This window comes from Diadema setosum, chromosome 19 (genome assembly GCF_964275005.1).
Source record: "Diadema setosum chromosome 19, eeDiaSeto1, whole genome shotgun sequence".
Lineage (NCBI taxonomy): Eukaryota > Metazoa > Echinodermata > Echinoidea > Diadematoida > Diadematidae > Diadema > Diadema setosum.
Window position 1 is genome coordinate 23,035,279 of NC_092703.1, and position 22,372 is coordinate 23,057,650.

Consider the following 22,372-nt stretch of genomic DNA (forward strand, 5'->3'; position numbering starts at 1 on the left):
TACCATTGACTGTCAAAACGGCATATTAGGTCCAGTATTAGTAGCAGACTGGTGTCGCATACTACGCAACAATACGTTTGTTATTATGCGTGCTGCATTTTACGCGGGAGACAAGCTGCGAAAGTATTTCTGAAGACGAATGAACAGTTGCACTTACTATTTCAGTTTCTCAGAATACAAAGGTGAGTCTGTGCACATTCTTGAATTTAATTTATAAATTAAATTTTATTAAAGTGTAAGTGTCGAGTTTGTTGTTCGATAAATCCCCAGACCGAGTCCCAGGGTCGGACATTTTATGATTATGAAGCACATGAATACTGGTATCAACAGACTTCACAGGGAATGACTCTTTATGCGTCTGGCAGCCGAATTTATATGGTGTCGCCATTTACTGACTGAATAGTGTAGCTTTAAATTTACTTGTGGCTTGCATTGTGTACTCTACAGTGTTGTATATCTAACGGGCCTATCTAACGTTAGAGATAGTAATATAGTATACTCTCTTGATTTATCAGAGTAGAGCCAGAGGTCTTAGTTCTACCTCTGGCTCTGCGCTTAACAAATAATATTACTAACGTTAACACTGTCACTGACTGTAGTAGTGTTAAGCCTACTAAGTACCATGAAGTACAATCATGACAATGTAACTTCTAACATTAGGTGCTACTGCTAGTCAGTAATGTAAGTTTGAAGAGAAAAATCTGTCTTTCCGGTCGAGGTTTTTTTTTTTTTTTTTTGACATTGAATTGACACCGTCCTTGTTAAATTGTGTACCTAGCGAGTAGCGTTACACATTTCTCCGTTCAATAGAGGTGTTCTACACACAGCCATGACAGCAGTACTCCTACTCCATGTCCATGATCGGGAATTTAACCACTCACAAAATTGTCAGAAAGTTCGAATTCACAAAACTTTAACGTTTTAGACTCGCTTATGGCATTTAAGCGTAGTGTACAGTGCACCGCCGTTACTCTACAACAAACACAGTTATTATGAAATTTCGTTATAAGGAAGTAAAACTTCTGCCACTGGTCCCAAAATTATCGCCATTATTAAAGTCTATGGTACAAAATTCGGCAATTGTGCACTTTACGGCCCTATTATCGGGGTGAGATTTTACCCTAATCGAGCAGTGCATGCGAATTCGAGTACCTATCACTATCAGGCACCGCGAGTTCGACAGCCTGTCTTCCGGCATGGCACTGTACTGTGTACACTGTACATGTTTGTGAGATTTCGCATTGGGATGCAGTGTGTGTGAATGTGTCAACGTGTTCGTGTGTGATGAAAGCACTACGGTACTTGTACGCCACATGGTTGCTCCATAAACATCTTTCGTTGCAAGGCGCAGCGTGATCGAGCGCGAGCAAACCCCAGCCAGACAAACAGGGCGCTGTGCATTGGAACACAATGGAACGCAACGGTAAACTTCCGTGCTTCAATCATGATTTTAAATGAATGCATTCTGCGTTATATCTTAAACAGGGGATCTAACCTATTTCAGCAGACATATGTCCATTCGCGGCCTTGGCGAAATTATTCTGTGAAATTGTAATAAAAAAACCCAAAAATCTTATTCCGATTCGTCCGTCTGTTAGTGTTTATTTCGTCAAGGCCTACACTACCGTTCCCCAAGCCCAACCAGACACCGTGTGAAGTGTGTATAGCCACCAATTTACGGGCAGCTATTACATGGACACACACGCACACACAAGCCTCGTCCGCGTGTTTATTGGTTCGCACGATCGCACAGTGTTCGATGTGTCGGCTCCGCAGACCCTATCACTTGTCAAACGGCGTTCCATACAACAAGAAAAGCTCGCCAGCTGCTCAGTGCGTGGTGGTTCATGGGATATGAATCACCTTGGCATACGGCGAATAAGGTACCGATAATATAGGGCCGTAAAGTGCACAATTGCCCAAAGTTCGCTTATAATGAACATGGTTATAGCGAAAATTGTTGTTATAACGAAGTCTTTTCCGAGCGCCACTGACACGTGACGATACAAAGAAAAATCAAAGAAATGTTTTCTGTTATAACAAAATGCGGATCATTTTCAAAAATACATAGCGGAACAATCATGAATTTATAGCGGCTTGTCATGGGCAAACGCTTCACATCACTGTGTGTTCACTCCGTGTGTCACGCAGTTTCCAAGGGGAACTTGTGTTATCTGACATTAAGTAAGGTTTAAGTTCCTTTACAAAACGCACAGATTTTGATGCACCTAAATGTCCATTTGAATACTTCAAAATGAAATAGGGTTTGTTATTATGAACATTTTGGTGTTATTCCGAAGGTTCATTATTAATAAGGTTCGTTAATCTGGCAATGAAATACGGTTCTTTACTACGGTTCATTAGTCCGAAAATGATAGGAATTCCAAACACTTGTTAATCTGAACATTAAAAAAAAAAAAAGTTTCGTTAATCCAAAAGTGAAAAAGGTGAGTCCACTAACAAAACTTAGGAATTGCAAAGCTTATGATCGTCTTAAGAAACCGAACCTTCGAAATAACTAACCTTTCTAATTTTTTTGATAACAAACTTTCTTCGGAATAACGAACCTTATTTCATTGTCGGATTTAAAAACCTTCGAAACAACGAACCTTTGGAATAGTGAACCTTTCTCATTTTTTGATTTACAAACCTTTGGAATGGCAAACCTCATTTCATTTTCCGATCAACGAACCTTCAGAAAACGAATAGTATATTTAGATATCCAAATTATGCACTTTCGGAATAACAAATCTCCGGAAGAGCGAAGCTTCATCACAGGGTTCAAAATTGGCGATGGTCCGCTGGTCATTGGCCACCCGAAATCACGTCGGACTAGCTAAAAATCGTAACATTCTGAAATTACTAGTCCGTCTGGCTAGCCAAAATATTGCTTCAGTGTCAAAATTGATTCTAAGTAGTCTGCCTGGCTAGTTAAAAAAAAAAAGTTATGTGCGACCCCTGAATGAACAAATCTTCGGAATCCCAAGAATAGCGAAACTTCGGAATAAGAAGCCTTTGAATTAACGAACTGTAGTAGGAAATGAAACTTTGGAATAGCGAACTGTAACTGAATCCTAAACCGTCATTTTGTATGTACATGTATGTGTGACAATACAAACAACTTTATGCTCTCTTTTAAATGTAATATTCAAACGAAATTAAAAAGGTACCATCCCATTTCACATACATGTAGCTTTCCAATTTATGATAAGAATTCAACAAACAGAATATGCGTGGTTTCCTTGTCTTTGTTATGTATTGTATAAGTTCGGTTTAACAAATTTTGTTACAAATAAATATAATGAAAGAAAACTGCCAGTCCCGAGCATTTCGCTATAACGGGAGTGAACTGTACTTTACTAGTGCACCCAGTTCGCAGCAGGTTAAGGCCTTTTCAAGGGTATTTTGTAGTATTCTGGTAAAAGGAGCAACAGAAATTACATCTGAATGTTTGTTGTTTGTTTTTTGTTTTTGTTTTTTTGTTTTTTTGCTTTTTTTTTGGTTGTTTTTTTTTTTTTAAGAGGTACAATACCAAAGGCCTCTTGACACTGCATCACAATTTTGTATGGTGGACAATTTTACACAATTGTAGCCTACCCGAGTCGTAGTTGTTATGCAGAAAATTTGCAACCACCACGCACCAAGAGGACCCAGTTTGCAGCGGGGGTGTCCAGTTTGCGGCACCCCACACAGAAATGTCCTCTGATTTCTGCAAACATAAAAAATATAAAATTTTTCACTTGTAAACCAAATATTTTTTGATGGTCCAACTAGTTTTCAGCTCGCTAAAATACTTTTATTTGGATTCATTACCATATCTTGATCCTTTATGATTTTGTAGTTTTTCAAGATTGCATACATTTCATCAATTTCCACCCATTTTGACATGAAAAATGAGCTATAAATGTGTCAGTCCCATAGGGGTGCCACAAATTGAACTCATCCCCAACATTTTGGTCACTGTTGCAATCCTCAAAACTGACAAAGGAAATGAATTTTACTTTAGAATATTTAACACAGTCACAGGAGGAATCCTTACCATGCCAGGCCTCTTGATATTAAGATTTTGTGTAAAGATACAATGGGATGACGGGAGTCTCAGCTGCAGTATATTAAAGTTCCAGCTACACTTTGTATTAGGTGGTTTTAAAAGCTGCTTTTTTTGCCGTCCCCAGAATCCCACAGGATTGAGTCTCCCTGATTTAATTTCAAAAACATAGCAAGATGTACATGAACAGGTTTGAGGAATTCAAAATATTTCTCTAGTACTTTACCCATTTGGGATTTTATTGCCATGACAAAATTTAGGTGATTTACCCATGTAAACTTGTATGGTGGTTGTAAATAAAAACATGATTATGATTCCTGCTTTTACAGGTGTACTTATGCATTGTATTCCTCTGATGGGTTTATCCTGCAAAGTCATGGAACATAATCATGCTGGGCCTCTGTATCCAAACACTTAACAACAAACAACATTCTTGGAGACCATTAACATGGTTTTAGGCAAGGCTTGTTAACAACAGAACTCACTGTTGTTGTCAATTACTGGTTTCAGTCACTCCAAAATCAAAGCCAATCTGAAATCATCTTTCTGGACTTCCAGAAAGCCTTTGACAGGGTGCCAAATGAGGGACTTTCCATCGAGCCACGGTAGTACACTATGGCACCACAGGAGAGTGTCTAAAATGGATGTACATTGTATAAGCTTTCTTGGCTGATAGGTTCAAGCTGTGCTGGAACCCAATCATTGTGGAAGGAGGCATCAAGAGTCCTGCAGGGTTCTGTTATCGGCCCTTCTCTTTTTATGCCTCCGCCATGAAGTGGTGCCGGAGGCATTATGTTTTCGGGTTGTCCGTCCGTCCGTACGTACGTCCGTACGTCTGTACATACGTCCGTCCGCTTTCGTTTACGCGATAACTTGAGTAATATTTACTGGAATTTTACCAAACTTGGTCCAAGTATGAAGTATGATGGGGCAATTATTTGATTAGATTTTGGGTGAAATCAGCTAAAGGTCAAAGGTCAAGGTCAAATCATGAAATTGTATCCGTTTACGCGATAACTCAAGACTGCATCAAGCAAATTTCACCAAACTTTGTTGGAGGATGATGTATGATAAAACAATTACTTGATTAGTTTTTCAGTGAAATCGGACAGAGGTCAAAGGTCAAAGATCATGGTCAAATCCTAAAATTTATCTGTTTACGTGATAACTCAAAACTGGATGAAGCAGCTTTCACCAAACTTGGTCCAAGGATGACGTATGATGGGACAATTAGTTGAGTAGATTTTAGTGACATTGGCAAGAGATCAAAGGTCAAAAGGTCAAGGTCAAATGCTACAAATGTTGCAATTTCCCCCATATCTATGCAATGCCCCAAAGGTATTTTCTTGAAACTTGCTGTGGACATGTACTACTGCGTAAAGATTCTCCAGAGAGAGTTTCATGTCATGAGGTCAAAGGTCAAAAGGTCAAAGGTGAGGTGAAAATGTTGCAATATCACTTTTCTCGCAAATGGTTCAATGTATCTTTGTGGAACTTGGTAAATATGCATGTACTGACTGGCAGGGATTATCTAGGGAATTTAGGGGTCATGGGTCAATAGTCAGGGGTCAAAGGTCAAGGTCAACTCCTCAAAATTTTATTATGTCCCTCATTTACTAGTATATGCAATGCTTGCATTATTACATGTAGTTTCAAAACTTAATACATGCATTACCTAATGGAGATTCTCCGGGAAATTTCCAGCCAGAAGGTCAGAGGTTTAGGGTCAAAGGCCAGGTTTCAATCCCCCCCCCCCCAAAAAAAAAAAAAAAAAAAAAAAAAATATATATATATATATATATATATACAGTATATATATATATATATATGTACCATCATTACACTCTTTCTTCATACCTTGGAAATTACTCAATGCATAAACTAATAAGAAGGTCCATCAGAATTCCAGTAAAAATTCTCAATTCCCCAAATATGTGTACCTGCACTCTTAAAAAAATTATAGCAAACCCAGATCAAGACATTTCTGACAGACCTGTCATTTCAATATTTTGCCAGTTATGTGAAACTGTCATGGATTACACATTGTGAAGACATTGTACTATACGCCTATTGGGAGAATCATGCATTATGGCGGAGGCATCAGTCGCCATAGCGACATTTCTAGTTCCACTATTCATCAACGACATCCAAAATGGCATTTCATCATCCTTCTGTGTGTATGCCAGTGAACTGAGTGACTTTTCTGAAATTATGTCAGAAAATGACGACAGCTCTCTGCAGCAATACAGTCTTCAAAATTAGACATTATCATTATGGTCATCCTCATGGCTCTGCTGGCTCACGAACTTCATCACATGTAAAGAAACGCAGAACCAAAGCTGAACAAATAAAAGTACCCTAATTAAGCATATTGTAAAGATGCATGCAGCATGCAGATAGCAGTATTTTGACCTGAATTTGTACTATGTTATAACAAAATTTTGTATATGTTCGTTTCATGGGAGTGCACTGTACTTTTATCTTCACAGCTTTCAAAGTCATGGATGCAGGCAATGATGAATATGGAGATAGCATCCAGCAAGCAGCAATGGACACAGAAGACTTCTCATATGGTAAGATAACATTGCACTTAACTATACACAGCCCAGTCGCTGTACATGGTACGTCGCGACAGGGCTGTACGCGCACGACCACCAACCACTAGGAGAGCGACGTAATCGTATCACGATAGCTTTGAATTTTGATACTTAACATCATTTTTGTCACCTCAAACTCATCGAGTATACTCTTCAATATTTACTCTACATCTGATGCTGTCAGTATTCAAATGTACGCAATGAAACTTACCGAAATTGATCATCATATCCAGCATGTCCACACGGTACACAATCTTTCACGCCAGGCCTAACTATACACTTGAACACAGCCCAGTCGCTGTACATGGTACGTCGCGACGTACCATGTACAGCGACTGGGCTGTGTATAGTTACATTGCACTGTGCTCAGTATTTTATTGACTGGCAAGAGTACAGTGGTGTATGACTTCATGCAAATATTCTTGGGGTTGCCATGGCTGTTCAAGTCTTTATTATGGTTTTGTCTCCTTTATTAAATGAAAAAATGGTGTTAAGATGTGTTATTAATATCTAAGAGTTTCAACCTGTGCTGTGACTAGCAGGTGGTGAATCATATTGTGGATTTTTTTTTCCCCTCAAGAGAGATTTCCCATAAATCTTAAAACTGCATTATGCATAATCAGGTCTGGAAAGAATTGTGTCATGATTATAATGTAATGAGAATAATTTTGGCAGTAGTGTTGTTACTGATAATGATAACATTGATAAAAAAAACAAAAAAACAACAACAAAAAAAAAACACTGGACTAATGTTGCAAAGTGTATGGTTGATTGTCACATTGTTGGAGCAAGGAGCATTTGATTATCCAACTACAGTACCATGACAACTGTTTGTCTTGTTTGTTTGCATGTTTGTTTGTTTGTTGTGTGGGTGTGTGTGTGCTCAGCACACTGCCACAAGCAAGAAGGGTTAAGAAATTCCTCATGATCTAAGCCTAACTTGGTTTTACCTTTTCTTGCATTTCTTGTCTGTCTGTCTGTCTGTCTGTCTGTCGTGCACACAAGATGATATTGAGCACAGGGCTGCCCCTTTGGACACAACTGATGATCAGTCCAACATGTCAGGTCTGGACCTCTACACCGACATGGTCATTAGGGACAGCGAGGAAGCTGCCCTGTCCATGGCAAAGGTGTGTATGACTGGTGTCTGTAAGAAAATGCAACTTAATGATTTGCTTGCTTGCAGCTTAAGTAGTATTGATAATTGTTTGTGACCGCCCAGCTCAAACCCATAAAAAGTCACAGTTTAGGATTCTGTGTAATGGACCAAAATAGTCACCTGGGTTGACCATCTCAAATTTAAGTTACTTTATAGTCTTACCTAGGAGAGTCATCATTTCTCTACATACTGTCAAAATTTGGCATTTTTGAACAAAATGGTACATTGTAATTGAGATAGTAGTGGTTTTCTGGACTATTTTTTCATTTGGGTAATTCCATGAGATTGGTGTCATGGGTGAAAAAATAAATTGTTTCGTTGAAACTTGCCACCTATTTTATTTTGTTCAGTATACGTCTGGGCATGTGGAACAGCCATTTCTTACACTAATATACCTCCAGAATGGCAGATATTACACTTTAAAGTCAAATTACATTTTCATTGAGAATTACATTGAAAATGTACTTGAATGTTTGAGTTGAATCTATAGAATATAAAAGAATGGTATGTAATTGATTTGTTGATTTTTATGATGTATTGGGTATCAGTTACTAGTTGTCAGTGAGGAAAAAATGATCCCTATTCCCATGAATTGGTAGAATGCATACTGCCAAACTGCTAAAACTAATGTAACGTGAGTAACGAAAATACTCAAATAGTTTCATATCTTAATATTCCCTTGGATTTAAAAAGTGCCAATGGAAATTCTCTTCATACTGCCTTTACCTAATATGAAAAATGGTGAAAGAGTTGTGTCCATGCAGTTGTATTATAATGAGAGAGGTTCAAAAATTGTAACGTGAGTAACAATGTAACGTGAGTAACAAGGTTGTAACGTGAGTAACGACCAAAAAATCACGAAATACAAATATATTTCTACACCAATGACAGCAAAAAATTTTTGTGTGAATTGAGTAAGCTGAGGGAGCATAAAGAGAGTATGGTCTTGTGAATAACCTTACATGACCTTGCTTGAATTGGTTGTTATCTAATAGGCTAAACAATTGCTATTCAAAGAAAATCTTGATTGGCAAACTAGACAAACCAGATGTGGCTAATAATCGTGGAAATTGTATTTTTTTGGTTAAGTTCTAAGCCTTACATTATATCTTTTCAGATATCAGCTATGGATAACTTTAAATCCCTTTTAGAGCCAGCTTGATCTTTTTTTAATGCTTAAGGTTGTAATTTGTACAATTTTGGGAATTGTTTAGTGGAGCAGTCATAAGACAAATGGGAATTAATGTTGCATCTCGATGCAATTTACAAATGAATTGTAAGCATAATAGATTAACAAAAATCTGTATATATCTGATGTAACTTTGAGCAAGAGTTGGCATTGTCTCTTTTTACAATGCCATTTTTATTTATTTTTTTTTTTTTTGGGGGGGGGGGGTTAACAATCATTTTCTGGCAGCTGGTAAATACACATACATGTGTGTTTAAGACATTTACAAGAATATTCGATGTTACAGCTTTTTATACATTATTCTCTGGGATTATCAACCCCAAATAATGACAATTGCTTAACTACAATAACTTACTCAAAGTTAGAATTCACCACTACCAGAAGATACAAGAATATTTTTGGGTTAAGAGGTAGATCAGTTAAGACTGTACATAGCAGGGCTGCCAAACTAGAGTGAAAATTTGGGGTGAAGTGTAAGCAAGCGACTAATCGAAGTGACAGTGGTGGGGAGGGGGTTGGGGATGGTGTGGAAGGGGGTTGTCTCCCCTCCCCCTTTTCACTGGAGTGAACTTCATCAATTTTGCATTTTAACTGGTGGATTTGGTGCATACTCTAGTAAAGATTTCAACACATGCCATAGAGAAAATTTGCCTGTGGGAAAATCTAAAAAGTTTGGGCTTGGGCATAATTGCATGTTCAGATAATCAGGGATTTTAGGGACATCACTTTTTTTTTCTTTTTACATGCTGTTTTGGGGGTTAAGTGTGAGAATTCTTTTATCAGAGATAGTTGATACATGTAGTTGATGAATTGCATGAGTTTAATGCTAATTGCGCAAGAGTTGGCAGCCCTGACATAGAGTGGAAAGTCCACACTTGGAACAGTAGTTGGATGTAATTTGTAGACATATGTACTGTACACATTTCTAAAGTAGTTTACAATTTATGAAATCAAATGTTTCACTCAGGATTAAAACGACTTACATTTAAGTTCCTGTGAAAGGGAATAGAAGGATACTATTTTAATTCACTGGATAAACTAGTATCTACTACTTTATATTTTCTTGCATTCGGTTTATAGTGGTTACTCGGATTCTGAAAAGTAAAGTATGTGGAATATAGGACCGTATGATAGTGGGAAAAGTATGAAAGAGTGCCAATATTGCTTTATTTTAGGGATAAAATATCTGTAGAGGTTAGATACATCAAAAGCATTTAGTTTCCAGCTAATTCTCGTGGTCAGTTATGTGGTAGTGATTATGAGCTAATATGTAACGTGAGTAACGTGTAACGTGAGTAACGACAATTTTGCTATCGCTGTCAAATATTTCCAATGCTCTCAAAATTTTGACCCCCTATATTTGAGTACCCCAACATGAGTTATATAAATCATACAACAGTTGTTTGAAATACTGCCCAGTATGAGGACACTTTTTGAATAAAGGCATGTTGGCTTTTTATGTCGTCCCAAAAAATGTAACGTGAGTAACGAAAGTATTTTGTCTTTATTTCCGGTATGGATGTGGTTAGTAAAATTCTATTAATATTGCATGGTAGACTAAGGACTTGTGCATCTATTGTACAACAGAGAGTATGTCAAACCTTCCAGTATAAAAAAATATGACAATTACAATATGCAGAGACGCCTAAAAAGTGTAACGTGAGTAACGTGGAATTGCCCATTTATTTATTTTTTTTTTTTTTTTTTTGGTAGGTGCTGCTTTCACTTGGAAATAGAACATCTTTTCAGTGACAGCTAAGATTTTGCATAGCTTACCTGAGTGACCCTAATCTTTATTAAAATTCTCTTTTCTTCCTTTTCTATGAAATGGCACCTCCTACCATTCCTCTTTCATTCACTTTATAATATGTTAGGATGGGTCAATTTCAGCTTGTTGTATATCAATTTAAAACTTCGAGCTCACTCTTTTAAACTATGTATAAAACTAGAAAAATTATTTTGGCCTACTTTTTATGGCTTTTGAGCTGGGCAGTCACATTTATTTGTTTGCAAAGCTTTGTACTACAGTGCATTCATAGATTACCGGTATGTCAGCTTTGAAAATCATATTACCCCCTTTGAACACCAAAACTGAGAGTCAAGATTTTAATGTCACTTGCTCAATTACAAGTGACTATCTATAGTGCTGTGTCATGCTGAACGCAGTTTTGATGTCAATATGTTATTGTAAATTCAATTTGTTGCTCAGTGTTTGTGACATTTCATCTTCAGCAGCAGAACAAACATTGCCTTGTTCACATAGTCTTTATGAATTCAGGACAAATGCCAGTTCCAAAACTGCAAGTAATGGGAAGAACCACGTGTGCAACCAGTGATGTTACATTTCAAGCTCTTGTATGCAGCTTTTTCACTATCACATGTTTTTGCTTATTTTCTATGTTCATTTTCTTTTCATCTGCTCATCTTATAGTTGGAAGAAGAAAAATTGTCTTTCAAGACTCAATTGGAGCAGGCACTGGCTGAAGTTGACAAATTGAGCAAGTTGGTAAGTTCCTTGACTTCATAAAGTGTCTAGCCTCAATTTTAGCTTCAAATATTGCTGAGAAGTGGTGTAGTATTAACACATACAGTTATGACTATAAAAAGAATATAATCATTAGCATTATGCAGGGCTGCACACTAACCAGTTTTCTCTACTGGCCTGACCTGTCTGTAGGACCAATAATTACCCAATTTTCCATTTTTTTTTTTCTTTTACTGGTTAATTCCTGAAAAAGTTATTGGTCCAACAGTGATTTTTACTGGTCAGGGACTGTTGGGCCTGTGCTAGTGTGCAGCCTTGCATTAAAGATAATAAAAAGTTTTGGTACCTCAAAAGTTTCCCTGAATTTCCTTGTCTTAGTTTGTGTTTCAGGTTAAAGTACCTGTCATATAACTAACACTGTGAGACTTACTCGCCCCAAAGTGCTCTCATGTCTTAGAAATCATGCAATTAACTGCGACAGCAGCCCCATACGCATAGCGACCAGCAGCCCCATACGCATAGCGTAATGGGGCTTTGCATTGTAGCATTCAGGATCATGACAAATTTAGTATCGTGGGTAAATGTCAACTTAAAATCCATAAATTTCTTCAATTTGAAGACTTACCAGTTAAGTTGAAGTATTGAAAACAGGCTTCGGGCAACGTGTGGTTCTGTCAATAGTCCCTTTCTGTTCGAATTGATGACTGAATGTGACTCGGTCAAGAGGACCTTGGGAGAGCTACATACACTGAATACTACAGCCAGTGCATGCGAACACATCACATGCGCACAAATTTCAAATCCATGAACGGATAAGATGTTTGTGTGCGCACGCGCTGGCCGTAGTATTCAGTGTATGTAGCTCTCCCAATACAAGGTCCTTTCGACCGAGTCACATTCAGTCATCAATTCGAACAGAAAAGGGACTATTGGCAAAATCAAACGTTATCCAAAGCCTGTTTTCAATACTTCAACTTAATTGGTAAGTCTTCAAATTGAAGAAATTTGTGGATTTTAAGTTGACATTTACCCGCAATACTAAATCTGTCATGATCCTGAATGCTACAATGCGAAGCCCCATTACGCTATGCGTATGGGGCTGCACGCTGCTGGTCGCAGTCAGTGGTTTCGTACAATACTACCTCGCCGCCGTACGGCGGCGGCTCTGGTATGAAACCATTATTGCATGATTGCTAAGACAGAGCACTTTGGGGCGAGTAAGTCTCACAGACAACGTACTTTAACCTGAAACACAAACTAAGACAAGGAAATTCAGGGAAACTTTTGAGGTACCAAAACTTTTTATTATCTTTAAAGGATAGCTCCAGATGATTTTCATACTTCTACATTTTCAACTCTAAATTAGTTACTGAGTACAGAGTTTTAGAATTTATAGTGATTGGGATGAGGAATAATAATGTTTTCAAAATTTATGAAAAATTGCAATGAACAAGGATGATGACATGGCTGCCTCACCATAGGAATTTAAATGAGTTTGGGCTCAAGGAAGAACAAAGGAAGGTCTGCATACATATGTAGTAGTAGAAGATTCTACATCAGTAGGTGAACTTGTTAGCAACAGGGAGGTGAGAGGATTTCCTCTCACCTCCCTGTTAGCAATCTGTGTTGTAATGGAATTACACTGTTAAATTTCTGAAATATGTGAGGCTCCCATGTCATCAACATTGTTCAGTGTAATTTAAGATTTTTCAGGGTTTGGATTCTTTGCTGAAGGACCATAATAAGTTCCACAAATTTATACATGGAACTGTTTTTTATGTACTAAATAATGTGAAATTGTGAAAATTGTCTGGAATGTCCCTTTAAGCATTTAAAGGTGTGATACATGTATCTGAGTAGGAGAAGATGGGTCAGTCTTACTCTACATGCATGTGTCAGTTGAAAATTTTCCCAATCTCCTCTTTTTTGTGGAAATTCATTTCAGAATGAGACCCTGACCAAAGAAAATCAGATTCTCAGAAACAACATCTCTGTGCTGATGAAAACTGCAAAAGTAGAGCTTCAGCGAAAGGAGAGAGAACTGAAAGAACTAAGAGAACTGTGAGTAATATCAAGTCATGTTTTCTAAAGGCACTCACAATCACTACTGTGTCATGAGGGTTTTTTTTTTTTTGTTTGTTTGTTTGTTTGTTTGTTTTTTTTTGTTTCTGTTGCAATGGCTGAGATATCAGTTACTGGCTTTATGTAAAGGAGTGTATCTGTAAAAGCTCCCTTTTGTAAATTGATTGATACATGGGTAGAGTGCTTGATAACTGGACAGAAAGGGATGTCTCAAGATACATGCTTTTGCCAAAGTAAGCAGTACAAGGGGAGGGTGTTTAGGAATTTAAGAGCAGAATATGTATCAGGAAACACCTTTTTGGTAAATTTTGTAATAGCTCACCTGAGCTATTGCGATCACTCTTCATCTGGCGTTCATTGTGCATTGTGTGTTGTTTTGTTTTGTTTTGTTTGTTTTTTTTTTTTACATTTTCTTCTTCTTGATAACCCCATGACCAATTTTCACCAAACTTGGCAGGTAGTGCCTAGCCATAGGGGAATAAGATCTCAATACGTTCAAATGGGCACCATGCCTCATGGGGGGGGGGGGGGGGGGGGGGGGGGGGGAGGCAGGACCCCCCCCCCCCAAAAAAAAAAAAAAAAGAAATGAATAAATAAATGAGAGAAAAGAATTAAGGAATCTTTTTAAAAAAAAAAGAAAAACCCTCTTCTTCTCTAGACCCAGAAGTGATAGAGCTAAGTTAATACCATGACGTAGTACATTGATGACTGTAGTTTCAAGTTTGTTCATGGCAGAATAAGGGATGCTACCGGCATCCTGGGGAGGGGGGTTAGAGCGGTCCAAATTGGGGCCCCCCCCAAAAAAAAAAAAAAAAAAAATAATAATAATAATAATAATAATAATGATAATAAAAAATAATAATAATAATAATAAATGAATAAAAGAGAGAAAAGAATTAAGGAATCTTTAAAAAAAAAAAAAAAACTCTTCTTCTCTAGACCCAGAAGTGATAGAGCTAAGTTAATACCATGACTTAGTACATTGATGACTGTAGTTTTAAGTTTGTTCATGGCAGAATAAGGGATGCTACCGGCATCCTGGGGAGGGGGGTTAGAGGGGTCCAAATGGGGGCCTATATTGTACACTTTCATCCTTTTCTTGAAAACCACATAATGAATTTTCACCAAACTTGGCAGGTACATGTAGCATAGATCTGTCTTGGAATAGGATCTCAATCCATTCAACTGGGCACCATGCCCACCTGGGGGCCCCCTAATCTGTAAAAAATCTTCTTCTCTGGAACCAGACGTCTAGAAAGTACGTTGATGACTGTTGTTTCTAGTTTGTTCATGGCGGAATCAGGGGTGCCCCTCCCCCCCCCCCCCCCCCCTTAAGCCGGGGGAAGAGAGAGGGGGGATCCAAATGCAGGCCTAAATTCTACATTTTTATCTTCATCTTGAAAACAACATAATGGATTTTCACCAAACTTGACGGGTAGCATTCCTAGGAGGATAGGATTTCAACTTGTTTGAATGTAGCTTGAAAAAAAAAACAACAAAACAGAATAAAACAAAACAAAAACACACTTGTATTATAGCTCTACACTTCTGATTCTAGAGAAAAATGTTTTTGAATATTCCTTAATTTGGGCTGTTGGGGCCCCCAAGGGGACCATAGTTCCCCATTCAAACAAGCTGTCTAGTGTACACGGCAGATATTTTTGCCAGTGTGATGGAATGTACAAGCGTATGCAAGTGGTCACTATGCCCCCAGCTCTCAATTTTAATAGCTAACGTGTCATTTTCTTGTCATAAATTCTGCAGTATACACTGTAAGTCCAGTAATGATGGTGCTGTTTTAGATTTGTTTCATTGTGCAGTTGAGGGTTAATCATCATAAGTCAGTAATCAAGATCAATATCCTTCCTCAAAAATTAATGTAAATGATAAGCCATGTTCCTATGACGGATATGGTGGTTGCATGAGAAGTGTGGGACCCCAGCCGGCTGTGCACAACAGTCCTATTTGCTGTTTATAGTGAAAAATTCAATTGAAATTGAGAGTTATTCATAGTCTTGAGTATTGTTGGACAAGTCACATTTTTGATATTGGCAGAAATTGCTCTACCATGAATGTTACACATTTGTAAAAGCATGGGAGAAGTGCTGTGTCTCCTGGAAGAAGAAGAAGAAGAAAAAAAAAAACCCTTTCCAGTGTAAGAGATTTTCAAATGAAATGTGGCCTAAATTTTAGTTTGAGGGGTTGTTGTTCAAAGCTCATTTCTTGGATGTTGAACAATTTGTTTCCATGGTAACAGTCAGATTATTATCGGGAATGAATACATGTATAGAGTACAGTACTTGTTTCCACAGGTCATTTACTATTAAAATTAGTCTCTCAGGGCACGCTATGGGCCAGAGTTAGTTCAGTGTAGTCACCATTAGTCATATTTCTTGTTTTCTCTGGGTAGGGATGAGGAGGGGTTATGCAGTTTTCTGATAAAAGTGATAGTTGTGTTTATTATCAATATGATAGTGAAGAGCTTATCAATGAGATTACATCTTTACTTGATATTGGTACTGGCATAATTAGAATCACTTGTATGAGTTAATGAAGAAGTAATTGCGTGTCCAGGTATTGTGTAATCACTGTGTTTTCCTACTGCTTATCTCGCTGTATTACAGACAAACTCCTGGAGGAAAAACTGATTTAGATGAACCAACAAGAAGGCCCAGGGGTAGGAGATTACCAAGGTACAAGAGAGGGTCAGGACAACAACTGCAACGTCAAAATGGCTTTCCCCATACCTCACCACACGAGGATGGCATTGGCCAGGAGAAGTTAAGAGCAAGGGAGGAGAGCACTGTAGCCGTTGATGAGAGCAGAAACAGGAGAAACGCCAGTTTACCAAGGTCCAGTGCAGAAACTCTTTTTGTCAAGAGGCAACGCTCGAAGGGGAACAGATCCATAAGGCAGAATGAGTCGATCTCTCCTGGTGATTCAAGCAACATTACTCCGGTCAGGATTGGCGTGGAAGTCAGTAAAGGAATAGCAAAGCAAGTTGACACTTGTGTCAGAGATGTGGGCAGTGAGAAGCAACCTACAGGAGAAAAGAGTATGAAGACAGATGTTTGTCAGGCTGAAGGTATGTCCGTGAAAAAGAGCGATTCAATTGTGGAAGCAGGTGTTGAGAGCCAAACGCTCAATGACAATTCAGCTCCAGAAGAATTGAAAAATGTTTCACAATCTAATGATTTAAGACATAAACTTGATAAAAAGAAAGACTTTCCAAGTAGACAAGATCAGTTAGAGCACAGGTCAACCAAGAGTAAGTTTGAAGAGAAATCACAGAACATTCACCCAAGGGAACCATTTCTTAGAAATGAATCACCAGAAAATGTTTCAAAGCATTTGCCACAAGACAAACCTTCACATTGTCGTTACAAGTCCTCGAGAAGTTCTCCAGACAGGAAATCTCATAGCAAGTCACCAGGAAGGAAGTCTCAGAGTAAAGAAAGAGAGCCATTACCCACAAGGAAATCCAAGGAGAGATCATCAGGTGACCGCTTAAAAAAATCCAGAACTGTGTCACCAGAAGACCCATCTAGACATCTGTCACCCAACAATTCACCGCGATCTTGTCACCGTTCTTCTAGGAGTGGTTTAGGGGATAGGAAATCTGGAAGCAGGTCACCGGGAAGGAAAACCCATACTAAATTAAGAGATGGGTCCCCTGCAAGGCAAAATTCAAGGGAACAATCATCAAGTGATAGCCACAGAGAAAGTTCATCAGCTCTTCTGTCAACCAGAAGGCCCAGAGGCAGAGAAGAGACAGTCAGTAGAAGAGCTGAAGGTAGAGGGCATAGACAACTCTATGATGAGAGCAAGAGTAAGTCATGTAGGAGTGGTTTGCCAGCACATAAAGGTAATGAAACCAAGGCAAGCAGAAACAAACCTTCTAGCAGCTCATCCAAAATGCCGCAGCATGAAAAAGATGATAAGAGAAGTAGAGAAAAAAGAAGATCAAGTACCCCTGTGAGGGACAGAGATGAAGGTGGATCAGTCCCGCGGGAAAGTAAACCTAAGAAAACTGGAAAGTCTCGGAATACCAGTCAAAGAATCAGTGAGAGAAAACGAGAATTCTCAAGAGAGAGATTATCTAGCATTGCCAAAGAGGCTATCACCAAGGCCAGAGCTACCCTGCGCAGATGCCATAGGTCTTCATCAGCAAGTGAGCACAAGGAAAGAGCCATCAAGGAATATGGGGCTGGTCATGAAATGAGTGAAGAGGGAGAGGCAGGTCAGAAATCTTCAGAAAGTTCTCTTCCTGAGGGAAGGCGTGTTGATCAAAGTAAAGCCAAAGAGAAGTCAGGTGACAGGTGGAAGAGGAAACGAGTGGAATCATCATCTGATCACAGTGACAAGAGCCGGCTTAAAAAACATAAGGAAAGTATTGGGGATGATTTTGTAGTTTGTGAAGAACCCAGTGGAGAGCAAGATAATCGAGTTAGTGTTAGTGATGAGCTATTTACTTATGAAGAAGGTCACACAGTTCTAGCTTGTGGGACCAAGTCGACCATTGAGTGCACATCGAGTAAAGTGACTGTCTTACAGAACAGTGTGAGTGAGTCAATTGATTCAACTCTTAGTGACATCTCAGCTCTGTCAACGCTGCAAGTCCAGTCTGAATCACCTCTTTTTGCACCATCACTCAACACGTCCATTGAATGTGCTAGGGGATCCCACTCTGAGAAGGAAGAGAATGAATTGTCCGAGGGAGAAATTATCAGTAGTGGGGAAGATGAAGTATACCAGGGCAAGGACCATGGACAATCAGAGCACCCAAGGGAACCCAAGAGGCAAAATTCTCTCAAGTTAGAGGACACAAAGAACAGAAGAAAAACTCTAAAGAAAGCCAGTGCTCCTGATGCAGTGAACTTTGACCATTCCTCAAGTGCAAAGTGCAATGATCAGAAACCCCAAATTAGCATAACACTAGAGAAGCACCCTAGGGAACCCAAGCAGCGAAACTCTCTCAAGTTAGAGGGCACAAGTAACAGGAGTAAAGATGAAAAGGAAGCCAGTGCACCTGTCGCAGTGAGCTTTGACCATTCCTCAGTTGCAAAGTGCATTGATCAAAAACACCTAACTGGTATGACAATGGAGAAGCACTCCACTGCTAAACTTGATTCTCAGAAGAAAACAAGTCAAAGAATCCAGTCAAACATTGATGAGATAGATAAGAATTGCAATATTGCAACAAAAGAAAACGAAGGTGGGTCATCTAGGCAGGGCAGTTTTCAGTCAGAGAACACTGAAGATGCAGACATGATGCCACATGATGCAGTGACATGTGAAAGTAGTGAGACACATCCTGAAGGAGTGGAAGGTGACAATCCCCTCGTAGACAAGGAAGTGAAAGAAGCAGATGATGCACATGGCATAGAAGGTGACAAAAATAGAGATGAAGGGTCAAATAGTCAAAGACCTAATATCAACCAGGAGAGCAAGCTTTCCAATGTTAATACAGGAGCAGAAACCAGCATGGTCAGAGGCATTCTTTATGAAGATCTTCGCATTGACTCTGACTCCACGGTCACTGATACAAGTGTATGTACTGTAGAATCGGTCGACTGCAGTGAGAACACCCTAACTTCTGCAGGCACAGTCAAAGGGGAGAACAGTGAGTGTCCCATTAATGAGATCCACAGTGCAATGGAAATACCAGAGGATGCCACGGTGGAGGAGGTAGGCACAGTTCAGGACTGCAGCGGGCTACGTGGAAGGGATATATCTTGTCTGGTGGCAGCTGTTTCCTTTGATACTCCTGCAGATCTTACCCTTATGGATGGAAATTCTGTGAGTGTACTCTGCATTGGACAACCAGCATTGGACAACCAGGACTGTGTTGAGCTGACCTCTTTGAGGAAGGATCACAAGACGGCCTTGGACTGCAAGAGTGATAGTCAGAAAGGTATGCCAGATACTGATGACATGATGTCAGTCATAGCTGGAGATTATGATTTCTCGCACACAGACAGTCGGCAGATGATGGAAGAACCAGATGTGGACGGGGCTGATGAGGAGATTATTGTGAAGCAGCATGAGGCAAGTGATCTCAGTGTCATTTCCTGTCAGACGTCCACCCTACACTGGACCAACCCAGACATCTATGACTCCTCTACTCAATTAGACTCTCAGGAACAGCCGAAAGAAATTTTTGTGACTAGACTCGATGACTCCATTGGCACAGATATCTGTATTCCATCAGTGTGTAGACAAACCATGATTTCAGGAGCAACAGATGATTGTGGGCAGCATAGCTCACTGGAATCAGAAATTTTAAAGCCTGGTGAAAGTCATGTGGTAGAACAGAGCCAACGGGAGCATGTTGTTAATCGTGATGAAGATGTGATTGTCCAAATAGAGAATTCTGAAATAGAAAATGAGAGTGCAGTGAAAGGCCATCAATGTGTACCAGGAGCTATCAAACATGACCATTTGAATCCTGTATTAGTTGCTGAGAGAGCCACAGCAGACTACAAGAATAAATTTTTCAGGCAGACTGAATCTTCCAGTTCAGAAGAAAGAGAACTCACAGACGTTACAGCAGATGAAGAAAGTACCTTACAGGAAGAAGACAAACCAGACCATGTAGTGGAATGCAGTGTTGATGACGGTGGTATCAAAAGTGTAGTAATGTCAGACACATCAAGCGTACAGGAAAGAGATTCTGTCCTAGGAAAGGAATGTGCCGCTGTTGAAGGTGATCAGAGTCTGACAGAGGAAATTGTCGACACAGGAATGTTGAGTGGGTCATGTATTCAGCTAGATGTAGAAAATGCACAAGATGAGGAAGAAAGAAGTGAATCAGGCAGAAGTAAAGCAAACCCCATCCACAGCAGAGAGAATTATCTCACTGGCAGTTGTACAGATACCTCTGAATCAGAGCTGGACTTTGAAGAAGACATATATGAAGAGGAAGCCCATTCTGATCACCAGGTCATGACTTCTGATGAAGAAGGGGATGTACACGAGAGTGCCGAGGTCGATCAGGGTGGTTTCGATGATGCTGCCGGTTGTGAAAATGGAGAAGGAAGCTATGCAGACAAAGATGAAAAGCAGTCTGCAGATTGTGGCTCTGGTGTGAATGCTGGAGAACATCCCAGCAATAGAGATAGCGAAGGTGACACTTTACCCGAGAAAGACGGCGTTAGAGCGGAAGTTAGCGCTGAAAGTAGAGGTAAAGAAGCAAGTCCTGTGAATGGAGGTGAAGCCAGCATTTCTACAAGGGATGCCATGGACGACACCGACAAGAGAAGTTGTCTGTCAGAAGGGGAGATATCAGAAGGAGAAATCATCAGTGATGACAGCTCTCATGAAGACAGACCAGAAGCTCAGATTATGGCTGTAGATGACTTGCGCCATAAATTGGGACGGGTGAGGAATTCAAAACAAGGAAGCTCTGATGCCAGAAGGGCAGAAAGACCGCATTGTGCGGAAGATAAACACAAGTCAGAGAGAGGTATGCACAGGTTACACGGCGCTGACAGAAACAGACACGGAAAGAAGCGGAAGAGGAGCGAGATTACCAGGGACCCCGTCTACAGCAGGAAGGAAAACTCGAAAGCTGATGATGAGAGGATACTAGAGAGAAAGAAAAGACTTCTGGAGATGGAACTTCGGCAAATTGAAATGAAACGAGAGATGATTCAAAAGGACAAAGAGACAAGGAGACCAGGGAGGAGGCAGCAAGTGAGTGAAGAGGAGCGTAGGAGGCTAGATAGGAGGAAGATGGAAGAGGAGAAGCGGGAAGACAGGCGGCGAGATAATTTCAGAAGGCAGCAGGAGGTGAAGAGGAGGAATGAAGGGAAGCAGAGAGACGAACATCGCAAGATCACTGCAAGGCTGGAGGAGAAGGAGAGGAGGCATGAGTCTTACCGGAAATCAAGGAGGGTAACTGAAGGAAGAAAGTCCTAATTTCTGGTCGTTGTCTGTCATGTCAGTCCTGTGTGCCAAACTTTTCATACAGAGAGTGAATTTTGCCAGGAATTATAATTTATTCATCGTTTCAAAAATGGAGATGAAATATTAATGACTGGCCTCTTTTTTTCAATCACAGTGCTTTGTGTACTTCAGTATTCTCCCATTATAGCAAACACAGTTATAACGAAACTGTCATTACAATGAAGTAAAAATTCAGACCGTTAAATTATTGGCTGCGGTTATCTTTATATACTTTATTGTTCGAATATAATGAGATTCAGGTATATTTTGGTAAGAAAGAAAAAACTGGCAGTTCAGAGGACTTCATTATAATGGGAGTTGCCTGTACACACTTTCTTCATTAAGACCTCATATATGTTCTCACCTCCTCCAATAAAGTGTCCTTACCACTGTTGTTTTTTGCATACTTGCATGATACTTTCCTTTAAAGGGATGGTATAGTTTTGGTTGAGATGGGGCTTCAGGTTCCTTCTTTTTTTTCTTTTTTCTTTTTTTTTTTTCTAATGAGAAAATGAGATGCCTCGTATGAAATATGCAAGAGCTTATAATTCTAAAAGGATTTCAAAGTTTATTTGAATAATATTGGATTTGAAATAGCTGCAAAATCCCAAACAAAGTGATACTACTGAGTAATAGAAGATGGGACCTAAAAAGATGGTTTCTAAATACATGTACAGTACATGTATCTCGCAAAAACTTAAAAGCTGAATCCTCATCCCAGCCAATACTATACCGTTCCTTTGATTATTATTTTGTTTTTGTTTTATTTTCATTTTTTTTTTATTTCACATCTTTCAAAATGTGAAAGCCTTCAGCTGAGCCTTTGAGCATCCAATCATTCACATTCACTATTCAAAAGAAATGT

The 22,372-nt window shown here is 39.3% G+C and overlaps 1 protein-coding gene across 1 annotated transcript; it reads left to right on the forward strand.

Moving 5' to 3' along the window:
• The first annotated feature begins 6,550 nt into the window (after nucleotides 1–6,550).
• On the forward strand, nucleotides 6,551–21,909 carry LOC140242346 (uncharacterized). Its single transcript, XM_072322082.1, has 5 exons — nucleotides 6,551–6,621; nucleotides 7,651–7,775; nucleotides 11,425–11,499; nucleotides 13,424–13,539; nucleotides 16,185–21,909. The coding sequence occupies exons 1-5, from the start codon at nucleotides 6,597–6,599 to the stop codon at nucleotides 21,478–21,480; spliced, it is 5,637 nt and encodes a 1,878-aa protein (XP_072178183.1). The 5' UTR covers nucleotides 6,551–6,596; the 3' UTR covers nucleotides 21,481–21,909.
• Nucleotides 21,910–22,372: the final 463 nt, after the last annotated feature.

Coding starts and splice junctions, on each gene's coding strand:
- LOC140242346 (XM_072322082.1), top strand. CDS start 6,597: ATGGACACAGAAGACTTCTCATATG. Junction 7,776..11,424: donor CTGCCCTGTCCATGGCAAAG/GTGTGTATGACT, acceptor CTCATCTTATAG/TTGGAAGAAGAAAAATTGTC. Junction 13,540..16,184: donor CTGAAAGAACTAAGAGAACT/GTGAGTAATATC, acceptor GCTGTATTACAG/ACAAACTCCTGGAGGAAAAA.